The sequence below is a fragment of the Rana temporaria genome, chromosome 1 (genome assembly GCF_905171775.1).
Source record: "Rana temporaria chromosome 1, aRanTem1.1, whole genome shotgun sequence".
In the NCBI taxonomy this organism is placed as follows: Eukaryota; Metazoa; Chordata; class Amphibia; order Anura; family Ranidae; genus Rana; species Rana temporaria.
Window position 1 is genome coordinate 231,645,258 of NC_053489.1, and position 17,707 is coordinate 231,662,964.

General features: G+C 42.1%; 1 protein-coding gene across 2 annotated transcripts in view; it reads right to left on the reverse strand.

Annotated features, from left to right (window-relative positions):
• KIAA1671 (KIAA1671 ortholog) overlaps nt 1-17,707 on the reverse strand; it is a 222,966-nt gene that overhangs the window by 157,501 nt on the left and 47,758 nt on the right. For both annotated transcript variants that reach the window (XM_040351406.1, XM_040351398.1), the window contains exons 2-3: nt 12,815-14,337; nt 6,533-6,626 (exon numbers count right to left, since the gene is read on the reverse strand). In XM_040351406.1, the coding sequence (XP_040207340.1) occupies nt 6,533-6,626; nt 12,815-14,271 (1,551 nt within the window). In that variant the 5' untranslated portion in view covers nt 14,272-14,337. The remainder of the gene's footprint in view (nt 1-6,532; nt 6,627-12,814; nt 14,338-17,707) is intronic.

Below are 17,707 nucleotides of genomic sequence, written 5' to 3' on the forward strand. Positions count from 1 at the left end.
GGCCAGTTGATTCTAGCCTCTAGGATCAAACGCATACACACAAAAACAATACAACAACAAGAGACTGATCTACAGGCCCTTATGCAAGAAGAAAAACCTCCAGCTAGATTTGAGACACAATCGCTGCAGCGCGTACGACACTAAAACTTTTTTTCACTACCAAAGCGCAGAAGCATCTTCGCTGGTCCAGACACCGATTCTACACCTTAGGAGACAAGCCGAACACCTTCTTAGCTAGGAAACTCACACTTCGCCCTTACAATCCTGCCTTACCAAAGCTACGCTTGCGTGATGGCAAATTGACCAAGAAACCACAACTGGTGGTACAGGAATTCTGAACCTTTTACTCTAAATTATACGCTTTACCAAACTCTTTCCCCGCAGCTCTAGCTGATAAGTATTTTAGGGACATGCCTTTACCTAAGGTGGCAAACGATCATATTGAACTGATGGAGGGAGATTTTACAGAGGGCGAAATCAAAGCGGCTATCAAGAGTCTTCAACTCTCAAAGGCACCTGGCCCTGATGGATTTTTGGGCCACTATTACAAGAAGTATTTGGAGTTGTTGGTACCCCCCACTGATGCTCCTTTTGTAACGACCTGAAGAAAGGCTCAGCTTTGGCCACGCATGAAAATTTGGTCTTTATCCAGGTCATACCTAAACCTTAAAAAAGAAAAATAATAATGAAGTCTCCACATCTTCAAACTTGTAAGGTGCAATATGGTTTATATATACACTTTAAAACAGGCCGCCATTCTTCCCCACCCACTTTCCATCACTTCACTCCAAGGTGAGAATTACATGTTCAGCTACCTGCAGATCCTAAGGGATACTCAAATCTGGCGTCCCAAGGGGCCACCGGTACTTTACAGAGCATATGCTGCTGCGCATCATGAGGGGGTTGGCTGCAAGGACCTGGAAGTGACAGGCATCTCCTGATGAAGTTAGGGGGAAGTATGGTGGCATGGGACCTTACAGAGCACTGCTGGATTCGCTGGACGTGCAAGTAGGTTTTTGTGGCTAACCTGACAAAAAAAGTAAGCGAGTGAAGTTTCTCCTTACACACTCTAGTATTTGAATTGTATGCAATCATTAAAAGGTCAATATGTGTGCAGGGATAAAATTATAACTGAACATGGTCAAGTTTGTGTATGAGATGTGCGTAGAATGTCACTTTTGTTCACATCAGACACAACCAGTCCTGTGCGCTTTTTTCTGCACCAAGTGCTTGTTCACAACGGATGCAGTTCCGAGCGCTTTTGGAAAACACTCTGCATGCATTTTTAATGCAGAAAAATATCGCACGGAACTGCATCTGGTGTGAACTGGCCCTCAAACCAATACATAGATTTACTAAAACTGGTGCAGCTGTGCATAGTAACAAATCAACTGCCAACTTCAGCTTGTTCAATTAAGCTTAGCCAATAAAACCTAGAAGCTGATTACTATGCACAGCAGCGCCAGATTCTGTGTGCCCCAGTTTTAGTAAATCTCCTCCAATATCTGCAGCCAGAAAATAAGACACCAGAGGAGGTCACTGCACAATACTAAACCATTTGTAAGAGCTATAAATTTTAACTACTTACCCACTAAAAGAAGCAGTAATGGTAATCTCTATCTGTACATAGAAAATACCTGAGTAAATAATTCAAATGATGGCTGCAAGACCAACACAAAGTGCAGACCATAAAAGCTTATCAGGGTGCCAAGGGACAGTAACCTGCTTCTTGAAGAGCATGACTGTAGAAAAAAACATTTCTACGCACGTGACAGAGTCAAAGTACAGGGGGGGGGTAATATTTCAGGCCTATATTCCAAGGTAAAAGCCAAGGCTACTGAACGCAGTGGTAACATACAGCTGCAGTATGTAAAAGCAAGAGAACAAAAGAAACTTTGATACGATTGTAGAGAGGAAGAGTACAGTTTTGGGACTGGTAAAATATACAGCAAAATTGTGGTGAAAACACCGCCACAAGAATATGAAAGATCAACCATAAAACCTGTGAAAAGAAAAGATTAAAGAAACCCTAGCTTATTTTGTAAACTGCAATACATTTTACTGTGGGGAGGAATCTGGGCGATGTTTGGCCCTGTTTCATCTTTTCTAGCTAGTCAATGCAGCAGTGTAAATGAACCCACTTGGTAAGCATCCAATGACTTGCCATTGTATTAGTACAGCTTGGAGTGGCTTGTTGAGCAACTTTATCTACCTCTGCATCAAACCACTGAGCCTGCTGCAAATTCTTTTCCTTTTGCTCCGTAAATTTACCTGAACTGATTTTCGCCCTCTGCAATGATATTCTGAGAAATGCACTCCCACTACACAATTATACCAGACCAGTAATAAAGGGAGGGGGGTTGTAGTAGGGAAAACCCTATGTAGCAATAATGATCTGCATTTACGTGCTGAAAAGTAAAAACATAAGATATTAAAGCTCCGGGTAGAAATTTTGAATCAGCATTTTTTAAAGTCCATGCCTACCTTTAACAAAGATGGGTTTGTAATCATCCTAAATTGTAAGCTCCAATGAGCAGGGCTCTCTCATTCCTCTTGTATTGAATTGTATTGTAATTGTACTGTCTGCCCTCATGTTGTAAAGTGATGCGTAAACTGTTGGCGCTATATAAATCCTGTATAATGATAATCATAGCAGCAGCAGCTAGCCAATCTTTTATTAAATGCAGCATTTTCGGGGCTCAGTGTAGCCAATATTATGTAAGTAAGCCCAGTAGCCACTGTACCCGCTCTTCCCTGAGCCACCAGCAGTGTGACTTCCACATTCTAGTTTATTTCTAACAGTTACTGTGTCATTACATTGCCGCTTGCTGCATTGGGAGGACCCTGGCATCTTAGACTCCAGGGCTGCCCCATCCTCCATAACGTTGTACCTTGACTGGCAGACCAGGAGATGGTCTCTGATCTCACACCCTTTAAATGCACCAATTTCCACTGCATGAATTATATTTTGATACATCTGCAGCAAAACAGAAAATGGGAATGGCCATCAGTGCTTAACCGATCCCCCCTCATGGTGCCTGGACATAACTGCTTTCTCCCTTGTAAAGGGATGACCTTGTGCACAAAAAAAAAAATGTACTTATTTAAAAAAAAAAACGAAATTTAAATAAATGTGCAAGGAGAAGTTGTAATGGGAAGATTAAGAAACTATTCCGAGTTCATCTTCAAAATTAAATGCACAGAAGTGCAAAAGCAAGCGTAGAGCTAGTGTGTGTGCAAATGAAAAAAAGAAAAATGGGAAGAATTTGTTTTTTGTAAGTAAACCTTTAACTTAGAGTGTACATTCCTCAGCATTCTAACTCTGAACCCTAAAACAATCTTGGGAAAGAAGGCAGGAAATGCTTTCTCTAGTCCACGTGAAATAACAAACCAAGCTTTTCAGACAGCATTTTATTAACTACAGCCAAAAATACCCCACAGGCCCTGCAGCAAACAAGTCTCTCATTCCCGTGACCTCCATGGTGTGTGCTATGTATGAAAATGTAACTGCAAGCAGCAGTAATCAAACCAAAACACATTATTTGTGTAGCAAAACATTTAAACTAAATGAACTCTTAGTATTAAAGCTGCACGTAACCCATTACTTTGTCTCCCACCCCACCCACAAAATAACACAGCTGAATTTGGTATTTTCATATTAGAGCACCCCAAAGGTACGGTGCTCCCAGAGAATTCTGAAAGACAACCTGGGGGTATCTACTATAGCCAGGGCTCAAAATTTCAAGTCCTGAGCTACTAGCCCACACTATCCTGCGCTCTCCAGTAATAATTTTTTCCAAATGCGAATAGGCGAGTGGAAAATTTGGGAGCTGTACTATACCATCTCAGAGGGTGCTGTTCTACCACAGATGCAGCTTAAAGAGGGTCCAAAGAAGTTTTTTTTTATCCTTTTATGCAGCAAGATAAAAAAAAAAAAAAAACACTTCTGTGTGCAGCAGCCCCCCTCATACTTTCCTGAGCCCCATCTTGATCCAGCGATGTTGCACGAGAGTCTCAGCTGTCCGGGACTCTCCCTCCTCATTGGCCGAGACAGCAGCAAGGCACATTGGCTCACTGACTTTGACAGCAGCGAGAACCAATGAGGAGAGAGAGGGGCCCCAGGTCCATGTCTGAATGGACACACAAATGCAGCGGCTCAGATCAGGCGCGCCTATAGCAAGATGCTTGCTGTGGGGCACTTGGCAGGAAAGAGGGGCCAGGAGTGCCTGCGACAGACCCAAGAAGAGGAGGAGGATCTTGGGCTGCTCTGTGCAAAACCACTGCACAGACCAGGTAAGTATAACATGTTTTTTATTTTTAAATGAAAGAAAACAAGACTTTAGTACCACCTCAAGTGATGTAGCACAACTTACAATATGGAACAAGAAATTCTGATGTTGCCATTTAATAAAATCCATAATAGGCAAATTATGGTTCCATCACCAAGGACGTGACTGGACACATACTTGGAGCCAGGCGGGCAATACATTTAGGAAACCATAGCTGATGTATAACTTTTAAAGCCCTTTCTAGATTGATCATATTCTCGGTCTCCTTAAAGAGGTTCTAAAGGCTTTTTACTGTAATGCATTCTCTGCACAATGCCCACCCAGCCCACCATTATATTTACCCAAGCACGATTTCGATCAGGCACTGTGCATGAGAGCAGCAGCTCTCTTTGCTCTCTCCCTCCTGATTGGCTCCTGCTGCTGTCAATCACAGCCAGTGAGAAGGGAGCAGAAGCCAGGGCCGAGCCACATTCTGTGTGTCTATGGAGTGCCAGCAGGGGATCAGAAAAGGGGGGGGGGGGGATCAGGGTTGCTCTGTACAAACCCATTGCACAGAGAAGAAAAGTAAAAGTTTGTTATTTCCCCCCAAAAAATAAGGGTTTACAATAACTTTAAATTCACTACTGAGCTTGTGCAGGAATCTGGCTAGTAGGTCTATTTTTATTATACCCTTGCAGACTTACAGGTGACTTAGATTTCCCATTAATACAGTTAAAGTGTCAGGCTGAAAAAAGTAAGGGCTGTGTCAATGGGCTTCCATGAGCAAATGCTGCTTCCCTTTGCCATCAGTCAGATGTTTCGGAGATCATTTAGAATTCATTGCAGGTGCAGTTGACTTGCATTTGGCCTGCTTCAGCTGCTTTTAAATCCCTAGACTTGTATGGGACAAGAAGCAATTCTGAAGTGAAGTGAAGAAAAGAAAGGCCCTTTGAGACCCCTTTCACATAAGTGGGCCGATTGTGTCCACCTGTCAGTTTTTCAGGCAGACCCGATTGGACCCTACATTGTCTTCTATGGAGCAGCGAGTGTAAATGAAATGAATGTACACCCACTGTCACCCAATCTGATCCGATCCGCTCCGCTAAAAACAGGCAGATGGGGATCCATTCCTCAGTCTAGCAGATCACATTAGATGGCAGTCGAGTGTAAAACACACAGGAGGTCGGTTTACATCCAACTGCCCAAACAGGAAAGGAGGCTGCGCCTGTGTCTGCTCTGTATAAGTGGAGCGGACATGTTCCAGCCATCTGCCTGCAGACCAGGGGAGGCACGTCCATTAGGGGCGCCGCCCCCCTATCCTCACCTCCCCCTATATGCAGTGGATAGATTCATGCATAGCACGAATCTATCCACGGCCACACCCTATTCATGTGTCTGGCCCCTTTCGGGTCACCGGGCATATAAATTAGAGCAGCCAGGTTTTTTTTTGTTTTTTTTTAGAACCCGATTAGAGCCATAGGCTTCAAAATAGGGTGGACTCGGGATGCAGCGCATTGCGACCGGAGCCCACCCAGGTGTGTTGCAACAGCGAATGAATATTCGCTGTTGCAACACTCATCCTCCTTCCGGCCAATCGGGAAGCAGGTATGAAACCTGTTTCCCCGATTGGCCAAAACGTCAGGCGATCCTATTGGATGCCTAGGGCCGGGTGGAAGAGACACCATGGAAGCTTTGCTCCAGGAGAGGACACCGGAGCAGCTTTCCCCAATCCCGCCACGCTCTCACCGCCCCGCATCTAGGGTAAGGACAGTGGGAGGTGGTGGGGCTGTGTTAGTGCTGGTGTCATAACCGATCACATGTGCAGCATCATGGCAGTTGCAGAACAAAAAGAGGCTATGATTGGCTGAAAAGAATAGTAGGGTTTAGCTCCACTTTAGAGGCCATTTACATTAGTTTTTATGCACATTTCAGTGAATTTTATACAGGTTGCAGATTCCAGAACAGAAAAAAAATCTGCATGTGATATCAGTGCTGTGGTGTGAATAGGACACAGAGAACAAATGTTTTCTTTGTACCCTTGCAGAACGCATATAGAAAAACGCTGGCCTCTGCACATGTGAACGAGGGCTTACTTTGTAAATAAAGTTAGGCAGTTGACACGCAACTGTCAAGGCTTCGGTTGACCTTCAACAAAGTTCTTTTCAAAACTGTCCATTGGCCGCTAGTTTGACCATGTACACTCTTTCAGTTGCTTGAGAGGTTATCCAACACAGAACACACATAGTCACAGAAGGAAACCTAACCTTTTGAACTCCAACATCTTGTGAGGTCAGGGCATTCCTCTCTTCATCTGTTTTCTCTGATCTTGGCTCCACATTTGAAGATGGTGTTGAAAACCTGTAGGAAAAAAAAAAAAAAAAAAAAGGCATAATAAAACATATGTATGATGCCAAACTAGATACAATTGGTTATAATGTCCATCCCTATTTCTTTCACTTATTTATATAGTACTGAGTATTCTGCATTAAACGAACTTCCCCCACTGTCAGCATACGTATATGAAGTCACTAGGGAGGATAAATAAAAGTGCCTGAGACAAGTTGTACCTCAACTGGTGCTCTTGCTCACAGAAACCCATTTGCTTCAACCTCTTTTTTCACATAGCTTCGAAAATGAAAGTGATCCAGTTGGGACAAAGTTTGTCTCAGACACTTTTGAGCAACTCCCTCCATTATGGGTCAATCTAGGTGCAAACATTTAACTTGACATCATTTTTTTTCTTTTTTGGTTGTGGGAGGGGGGGGGGGGGGGGGGGGAATAAAAAAAATAAAAAAAAACACACAAATATGAAGAGCCACAAGGTACAATGGATATAAAAAGAAAGAAAGAAAGAAAAAAAAGGAAGAAAAAAAAAAAGGAAGAAAAAAAGAAAAAAGGAAGGAAGGAAGAAAGAATAATTTCAGAACTTTTTCCACCTTTAATGTGACCTATAAACTGGGGAGTAAAAATGCGGTTGCTCAAGTATGCACACCCTTTCATAACTGGGGATGCAGCTGTGTTCAGAATTAAGCAATCACATTCAAACTTATGTTAAATAGGAGTCAGTAAACCCCTACCATCATTTAAAGTGCCTCTGATTAACCCCAAATAAAGTTCAGTTGTTGTGAGTGATTGCGTGAGAAACTTGTAAAGCGATACATATGCGAACTAAATCGCCTCAAGGTGCTTGGTATGCATTTCCTACTATTTTTTGCCTTCAGAATAGATGGGTTTTGAGTTTTTTTCTGAAGGCCAGATGATTCCCTTCCGATCGGATGCTGGTTGGTAAAGCGTTCCATAGTCGTGGTCCTTGAACTGCGAATCTTCGTTCTCCTTTGGACTTGTATCGGGCATTGGGTATTTGGAGTAGATTTTGGTTGGTAGATCGGAGGACGCGATTGGGGTTGTGAAATTAAAATTTTTCGCATAGATATTGGGGTGCACTGTTTTGTACATCAGGCAGAGTGCCTTGAACATGATTCGATCTTTTACGGGCAGCCAGTGAAGGGACCTAAGGGATGGAGAGAGTGATTCCCATGGTTTTTTCCCGTTACAAGTCGTGCCGCCGTGTTCTGGACAACTTGTAGATGAGCGATTTGGTATTTTGGGAGTCCGAGGTAAAGGGCGTTTGCATAGTCGAGTCTGGAGTTAATTATGGTTCCCACCACAACTGCTATGTATTCTTTTGGGATAAAGGGAATGAGTCTATGTAGTAGACGCAGCAGATGGTGGGATCCGCTGACTACTGAACTTATTTGTGCATCCATAGTCATGTCGGAGTCAAAAGTGACTCCAAGACTTTTGGCTTTGGTGCTAGGGGTGATGGTTTGTCCCAAAATGGGCAGGGGGGTGTCCATGTTGTCGTGGCGTAGTCTTTTTCGGTTGGCGTGAAACAGGAGAAGTTCTGTTTTTGATCCATTGAGTTTAAGGTAACTCTCCGTCATCCAATTCTCCATCAGAGTTGTTCTAGTAGGTCTTTCCTTACATTTTCTTAGTCGCATCCTACAGCAAAAGTCATGGTCCGTAGAGCGCTTACAAAGCATCAAATGATATCAGTCAGGAGAAGAGTACAAAAGAATTTCCAAGCCATTAAATATACAATGGAACACAGTGAAGACAATCCCTCATCAAGTGTAGAAAATTTGGCACAACAGTGACATTACCAAGAACTGGATGTCCCTCCAAAATTGATGAAAAGACGAGAAGAAAACTGGTCAGGGAGGCTGCCAAGAGGCATACAGCAACATTAAAGGAGCTGCAGGAATATCTGGCAAGTACTGGCTGTGTGGTACATGTGACAACAATCTCCCATATTCTTCATATGTCTGGGCTATGGGGGTAGAGTGGCAAGACGGAAGCCTTTTCTTATAAAGAAAAACATCCAAGCCCAGCTAAATTTTGCAAAAACACACCTGAAGTCTCCAAAAAGCATTTGGAAAAATGTGTTCTAGTCTGATGAAACCAAGGTTGAACTTTTTTGGCCATAATTCCAAAAGATACGTTTGTCGCAAAAACAACACTGCACATCACCAAAAGAACACCATACCCACTGTGAAGCATGGTGTTGGCAGCATCATGATTTGCGGCTGTTTTTCTTCAGCTGGAACAGGGGCCTTAGTCAAGGTAGAGGGAATTATGACCAGTTCCAAATACCAGTCAATATTGGCACAAAACCTTCAAGCTTCTGCTAGAAAGCTGAACATGAAATTCATCTGTCAGCATGGCAACGACCCAAAGCATACATCCAAATCAACAAAGGAATGGCTTCAACAGAAGAAGATTAAAGTTTTGGATTGGCAAAGCCAGAGCTCAGACCTGAATCCGATTAAAAATCTGTGGGGTGATCTGAAGAGGGCTGTGCACAGGAGATGGGCTCACAATCTGACAGATTTGGAGTGTTTTTGTAAAGGAGAAAGTGGGCAAATATTGGCAAGTCAAGATGTGCCATGCTAATAGACTCATAGCCAAAAAGACTGAGTGCTGTAATAAAACCAAAAGTTGCTTCAACAAAGTGTAAGGGTGTGCACACTTATGAAACCATATTATTTTATTTTTACTCCCCTCCACCTAAAAGATTTCAGTTTGTTGTTTAACCGAATTGTACAGTTTATAGGTCACATTAAAAGGTGGAAAAAGTTCTGAAATGATTTATCGGTCTCGTTTTTTTACTTCACAGAAACCTGACATTTTAACAGGGGTGTGTAGACTTTTTAGATTTACTGTAGATAAGGCGGCGGCCCGTGAACTCAACCCAGGATTACGAACTGCAAATCATCAGTACTATATTCTGTACACCAACAAGGAAGAGTACAAAAACTGACCCATTGTTGCTTTTTGTACAGTCATGAGAAAAATGTAATTACATCGAGGAAATGTTTGTATTTTTATGCAAACATTAGATCATAATAAAGACCGCGTTTAATGATAATACCGGAATAGAACAAGAAAATAATGCCTTTTCATTATTTATTCAACAAAAATATTAATACACACAATGGTGTACTGCGGAATATATAGGTACACCCATGGCATTAAAAGCTGGTATATCCCCCTGTGGTAGAAATACATTTTTAGGCATTTTGTATAAATTGCCCACCAATCTCTGACTCTTTGAACACTTCTCCATGCAAAACTTATTCAAGTGATATTAAATCCTCAGCATTTTCAGTAGCTGATATAATCACTTAGGGCTCATTTACACACTTTAAAGAGGGCATTTGGGGGCATTTCAGGGCGCATTTAAAAAGGTGGTGAGGAGGTGGCGTTGCATTGCCTCCTCACTGTCTTTTTTAACCCCCTAAACTCTGCACCAGCACATTGAATATGTCACATAAGGTGGGCAGTACGCTGAACTAGACAACAGGAATAATTTTTGCAGCACCGAGATCCAAAGCATTGTGGCAATTGTACGCCCCCTCCTATGGCTTTGCAGCATATGAAGTGCAGTAAAAATGTGACTCGAATGCGCATTTTTACTGCCTTCCCCACAACCATAAGTGTAAACAAGGCCTCAAAGGGTGTGCAGTTTTTTTTATCTTTTAGCCCTTGCCTATGTTCCAAGTTAAGCTGGTGCCGTGACCACAAGTCCAGGTTTCCTGTTTTAGGTTGGCTCCTTTCTCTTGCAGCATCCCATGGAGCCACCCTTGCATGTAGTGACTAGAGTTGTATCTTCCTACACTGAGCGTATCAATAGAAACACAACCCAGTAGCCTAGGATGGCAAGGCACACTCCTGCTCCTTCCTTCTCATTTCCCCTTCCTTCACAAAGCCAAGAGACTGGCTGGAGACACCACTGTCCACTATTAACTCTTTCCCGTTATGACAGGCAGCAGCATTGAAAAGTTACAAACTGCAAGTGCTGGGGTAAGAATCTTAAATAGTTTACAGGGAAATGTTTTATTGTGCTCAACTTGTTAAACTTGTCAAATACTTTATCTGCTGACTTAATATAAGGACACTTACCTGTCCAGGGATCCAGCGATGTCCTCACCCTAACCAATTCTATGGCTTCACAGCCAGTTTCCTAACCTGTGCATACGCAAGCCACGCAGCGCCATGTGAATGATCCCGTAATCTTCTGGGATCTGTGATGTGTCCCAGAAGGCTGCAGGGAAAGGAGGGGGAGCTGAACGTCTGTTTCCGAACGCCGCGGCAATCTGAGTCGGGAGTGGGTACCTGTTGAGCTTTGACTATGGCAGTCCATAACCCTACCGGTATATTTATTCTTTAGGAGCTACTCCTTTGTGGATTTTAAGGTGCTTCAGACCATTATTGTGTTATCTCATTTTAGGTTTGACCCAAACAACCATGTCATTTATTCTGTACAAAAGAAAGCACCTTTTTATTTGCAAAATGATGTGCATTATTTATTTATTTTTAAAAACTGAACTTAGTCTTTAATACCACTTTATCATCTATTAACCCAACTTCACTGAAACATGAATGGTAAACTGCTTGTTAAAAGGGAAAATTAGTGCAGAACATGTTGTTGGATCATTTGCCTTGTTTGCCATGCTCCGGCACGCATGCACGAAGAGAAGACGGGTGAAGATGGAAGTGACCTCCAGAATTGACATCTCAGCACGGGATTTTTTTAACTCACCGTAAAATCATTTTCTCTGAGTCCATGGACGGACACAGCTCCTTAAATCTTGACAAGTGTGTTATGTTCCCTGTTTACAGGAGAGGACTATGCAGAAACATGTTTGTTAATGTAACATGTATTTAATTATCTGAGTTGAACAGCCCCGCTCAGGGGGCGGTCCCTCCAGACATAACCCTCCTCACTGCAGTATGCAGCCTCAGTTCGTAACAAGCAGTACAAACCTAAAAAGGAGGGGTGGCAGCTGAGTCCAACTCTCAGCCGACATTTGAAAGAAGATTCTTCAAGAAAAAGTAAAATGAAATAAAATTTCTCCTCAGGGCGCTGGGCCCAAAGGGAGCCATACGTCCTTCTCCTTGATTGGCAGAACGAAACTGAGGCTGCATACTGCAGTGAGGAGGGTTATGTCTGGAGGGACCGCCCCCTGGGCGGGGCTGTTCAACTCTGTTAACGTAATATGAATTTAATTATCGAACGTGTTTTTGCCTAGTCCTCTCTTGTAAACAGGGAACATAACCCAATTGTCAAGATTTAAGGAGCTGTGTCTGTCCATGGACGATAAGAGAAAAACGGTTTACAACCACTTTAAGATTGTCATTCAATGCACAGGGCAATGGCTTTCTGGTGGGATTAAAAATGTTTTTTTCTGTACATGCAGAAATGCAGTTACTCTGACAGAAGAAAATAAATGCAACGCCTACACTCCAGAATAGCTAAATGCAATATCTTTTTTTTTGCGGTTTAGGTGAATTTAAAGGTATAAATTAGTCATTTATTTTGTTTTAGATAGAATGGAGAGATTAAAACAGTTGTCAGTTTTCTATTGTGGTCTAAGTCCCAGCTAGCGAGATTCACCCACTTGTCTTATTAACCGTTATCACCAAAAGTTAAAGAAAATCACAAATTATGAGTGCTTGCCAAAGCAGGGAGGTTAAATCCAATTGTAGTGGCCCTGGTGACTACCTGGGATTTCCCTTACTTTGGACGGATTTCTTACTGCTTCCTATTGCGACTATGGGACAGGGAAGTTAGGGGAAATCTCCTCAATGTGGCACACAACAAAACAAAACCTGACAGGAGTTATAACCCGCAACCTTACTCTATGCAAAATGACAAAAAATAAACAAAAAAGTTCTGCCTACAGTTTTGCTTTTAATCAACCTGCTGCCGCCATGAACAAATGCACTTTAGAATCCAACAGCACACAATCTTTTACTCACCTCCCTTTCAAAAAACCATAACAAAAATTGGCATGTGGGCAGAGTAGGAAAAACAGAATTTAAATCTTAGTACTGTCACCATGCATCAATACACTTTCTTGCATATCTAGTTGTCTTTCAGCTTTAGAAATAGTAAGGCACACCTTGTCTTTTGAATGAAGGTCATTACTTTACTCCCCACCTAACAACTATATGTTTAGAAATGTGTATTAACTCATACATACTTCTTAGTCACGTCTGCAGGTTGATATTGTGATGCCGTCTGTGGTCTTCCCAATTCAATACGTTTATCAGAACCGATTGCTCTAGTCATTCTCTCAGCTGTAAAAGCAAGTTTGTCTTTACTTGTAGGCGAATCAGGTAAATCCAGCGAAGAGCTGGTATTGGCAAGATAGAGACTGATTCGTCTTTTTGTGATCCCAGCAGCAATGCCAATGCCACTGCCATCTGCATTCTTTACCTCACTGCTTGAGTCATTATTGGAATCAGGAAGAGCTTTAGAATCTTGGTCCTTATTATTATTTACCGACCTCTTCATTATAGAGTCAACCTCAGTAGCAGTGTTTTTTTCCTGCTCCGTACTGGATCTTGTTTCTGTAATAGCGTCTTTTGTCCACCTTTCAGAAAACAAATTTCTTGAAGAAATCCTATTTCTACCTGTTCTTGTTTCATTGCTGCCATTTTTAGCACTACTAAAATCTCCCCCTTTGGATGCCAAATCAGGCTGGGCTTCTGTGATGCTACTGTTTAAGGAACTTTTGTTTAAAGGTCTATTTTCCTTAGTTTCTTCAGAGGGACTCTCTTTTTGGTTCCCAAGAACTCCACTTTCAAATAATGAGGTAAGGTCCTCTGATAGTGGCCTTCTATTCCAAGGTCTCTTGTTGTCTGTTGTTATTTTACTGTCAGGTGTTTGGTCACTTACAGGGTCTAGAAACATAGATATTGGACGACGCTTTGGCCTTAACTGAGCTCGAACAGTTAAGCTGTCCATTGAATCAGACAGGAATGTGTTATCTTTTGCTTTTTCCACAGCCTCCATTTGTTCATCTGTAGCATCTGCTGAGGGTCTTCTGAAGGAGCTAGCATGGACTTTTTCCTGCTGTTGTAAAACATCTGTTTTTTTGGACATCAGTGGAGGTTTTGATGTCACTTTCGGTTCATTAGCCTGTGACGTTAATTTAGATTCTCCGATGTCTGTAGATGTCCAGCTAGAGCTTGTCTGTTTTCTACTAAAAACGGTAGAAGAAAAAACATCCGACTTATTTAATTGGTCCTCTTCAGTATCTGTCTGATATTTGGAGGTAAAAATTCTACGACCTACTCTTTCATGGTCTTCAGTTTTCGTATCAGACAAAGAAATGCTGGTAGAAGTTGGAAATGGCACATCACTTTCTGAATTCATTACGGCAGACAGAGCAGACAGTCCCACGGTCCTTCGGGTTTCAGGAGGTTTTTCCCTTGTAAATGGCTTTGGTGAAAGTCTTGGCTTCATTCCTACGTTGAACATGTTCACTGATTTGGAGGGAACTCTTGTAGTCTCTTCAAAAATAAGAGAACTAGAAATGGACTCACTGGACTTATTGCTTGCGTCGGATAGAGGACTAACATAAGACCTGGTAGATTTCCCCTCATTTACAATATCACTCCTTGCGTTCCTCGTTGTTAGTTCTAACCATGACATTCCTTAGTCCTTAGTTATGATGCCATTTGTAGTTTTCTAAGCAATGGAGTGACCCAGTTCGTAGCTCTAAAGAAAAACAAAAAACAGAAATAAATTAACCGGCTGCACACTTCTTATTGTTGCCGCAACTCCATATAGTTTATACAGTATATATCGTTTTTATACTCATGGATAGGATTATTTACATTAAAAAGAGAGATACCTAGATACACCATTAAATACATAAACCAGTCATTTTACCTGCCAAATGATTTGTAATTTTGTCCAACCACTGCTGTTAAAGCAGTATTAAACCCAAATGCAATGATTATATTGCAGCTTACCAATTCTTAAATGTTGTGGAAGCATTGGTTTTCTTTTTTGCCTTTATTTTCACCTGGTGATCTAGCCATTAAAGTCTGTTGTTTTTCAAAAGAACATCCTCTCTTGCAAATGTGTGAGTTGAGACAAACAATGTACCACTGACAGGACTGTTTGGCTTCAATTTGTTAGTGTATCTAAATCTGCGAGTACAACTAACACTCCCCTCCCCCAGACTGACAATGCTGCTCTCAGAAAATGCCTCTGTGCTCCTTCGTGCAGAGTGGGGGCACTCTAATACAGTAGGTAAGTTACTGGTCACATCACAGGTTATAACTGAGGGGGGGGGGGGGGAATGGTAATTTGTAATATATTACATGTTTGGTTTTGCCTGTAGGTCCAAGTGGTCTGTAAGGGTTTACAACCACTTTAAATACTGCTTTAAAGGGGTTGTAAAGATTTATATATATATTTTTTAAATAACATACATAGCATACTTACCTCCACTGTGCAGTTCAGTTTGCACAGAGTGGCCCCGATACTTGTCTTCTGGGGTCCCCACGGCGGGTGTCTCGGCTCCTCCCCACATCAGCTAACCCCCCTGGGAAGCACTTTCCCAAGGGGGTACCTTGCGAGCGTGCTCCCGAGTTCTGTATTCGGCGTCCATAGCCGCCAACTACAGGACTCAGCCCCGTACCCCTTGTCATTGTAGTGGATTGACAGCAGTGCAACCCAATGGCTGCGCTGCTATCAATCTATCCAATGAAGAGCAGAGAAGCCAGCTCCCGACACTATGTCTTTGGGTGGCCTACGGTCTTGGACACCATGCCCTCTGGTACCTGCACAGCTGTAAGTCAGCCTATCTTATTGGTTCTGGGGGGGCATTACTTCCCCCCCCCCATATAGTTCATTGATCTTATTCATGTATCCTCCTATTGCAGACAGTCCACATACACGCTCCTGATGAGCGGTTTAAAGCCGCGAAATGCGTCGAGCTACCATGACATTGTGTATGAGATACACACCTACCCAGATATGTGTCCATACCACCTTTACCCCACAGGGATGCCAAGACTGTTGAACGTGCAGATGTTACTATTTTAACAATGGTGGACTCCCCTTCTTTAATTACCATGAATATTACTGTTTGTTAAGCATGTTAAGTACCAGTGATTGCTCAGTCAGAGATTGGCACCATGTTATAGGTGCAGCAAGGGTTTATCCACCAAGTACTAAGCTATGTTTTGCTTGGGGATCAAATACTTATTTTACTCACTGAACTGTAACTTGATTTATAACATTTGTACCATGTGTTTTTATTGGAGATTTTTGGTTGATATTTTGTCTCCATAATTTAAAATATACCCATGATAAAAATTATAGACCATTCATTTTTTTGTAAGTGGGCAAACTTACAAAATCTGCAGGTAATTTAATTATTTTCTCCACTGTATACACGCACGCATGCGCACACAATTTATTTTAAGGGGCAGTACTTATTTTTACCAGCCTTTACATAATTCCCCACATTGCCAAACTGGAAATAGGTAGGTACATGGTAATAGGTAGTTTGCTTCCTGTCCATAACAAGCAACAGTTATTCGTATCCAGAAACAGAACGGATTTGAGACAAGTCCTTGCATATATGTACTGTATGTATAGGAAAACATCATACTAAAAAGCAAGTTTGCATTTTCCCGGCTGGTAAAACCACATTTTTACACAATCTCCATTTTGTAAAGTGCGGGAAAGGCTTGGAGCCTTTATTCGATTTTCATTACTTTCTGTGTCCTGTTGTAGAGAACTCCCCTCACATCAGGACAGGAAGGACACACATTTTTAGTACAGTGAGGAAGGGTCAGTATGTCTGAAAATTGTTTCATTTGATGTCTATGCCATTTTGTCCTGGTGACAACCATATTCACCATTTCTTATTCAGGCATCACAGGGACAAGAACTGAAGGCAACATTTCCCTAATTGGGTTACCTGACAGAAATGTTAATGATTTTGCATTCTATACCAAAAAGTGGTCGGAGTTAGGCCTTAAAGATTCATAGAAATATATGTAATTCGAGAGATTTAAACCTTTGTATTTGGCTTTACATCATAGGAGCAACTGCACAAAAACAAGGAGAACTGGGATTACCACACACAGTTACTTTATAATATTTTAATACCCCAGGCATTTAATATCTACTTTTATTAAGGGTTATATTTTCTTGGCAGCCATTTTAACAAGTTATCCATGTAAATGTTACACCAAACTATAAAGCCATTTAATAGAAGATAAATACCATGCAATTTGTGCAGGAATAACTTGGCCAACGAGAAATAACATCAATTTATTAGTATAATAAATAAACCTGGGTAGCTACTAAAATCAAGGTGTGGCCTCTGTGATGGGGAGTGGTTTGCGGTCGGCACTGTCTGGTCTCTTTGACACTGGTGCCTTGCTCACACTTGTCAGCATCCTGTTACGCAGCAGGATGCCAAACAGTGGAGCAGGGGCCAGAGATGGAAAGGTGAAATCTAGGTTGGGAGGTGCAGATAGAATCACTGGTATCGCAGCCTAGGTCCAGTTGATGTCATGATGACGTCACCACTGCCCCGACAGAACAACAGAGAGGTGGTGAGGTAACCTGTCATCCAACACATAAGATGCGTCTGAGGCGTCTGCTCCCAAATGCAGAAAATAGGTGCCTCCATTATTATAAAAAAGGAAACCTATTTTAACAAAAGGGTTTGTGAAGAGTATTAAAGTAAAAGGGTAAAAACGCATTCAGCCATTACACTTTTCTGAAAAACGTGTGCTTGTATATGACCGTTAAACAACTTAAACTGGACCGATTCACGAGTTCTACTTTAACCACTCGCCTCATTTAGGAGTACATGATCCAGCACTTCAGGGTAGGGGGGAGCGCACGCCGGCTGTGCTGCGATAAGTCACAGCACAAACTGATCAGCAGGTACTGGCCAATAATTGACCGATTACACCTGTTGATCAGCGAGGAGGATGACAGGACATCTGTGAATGTAATCAATACAGAGTTCTGTCCTGTCAGTGGGAATGTGTCAGTTTTTGTTTCCCTGCAAAGCAGGCAATAAAAACCCACACTTAGTAAAAAGCAGCACACA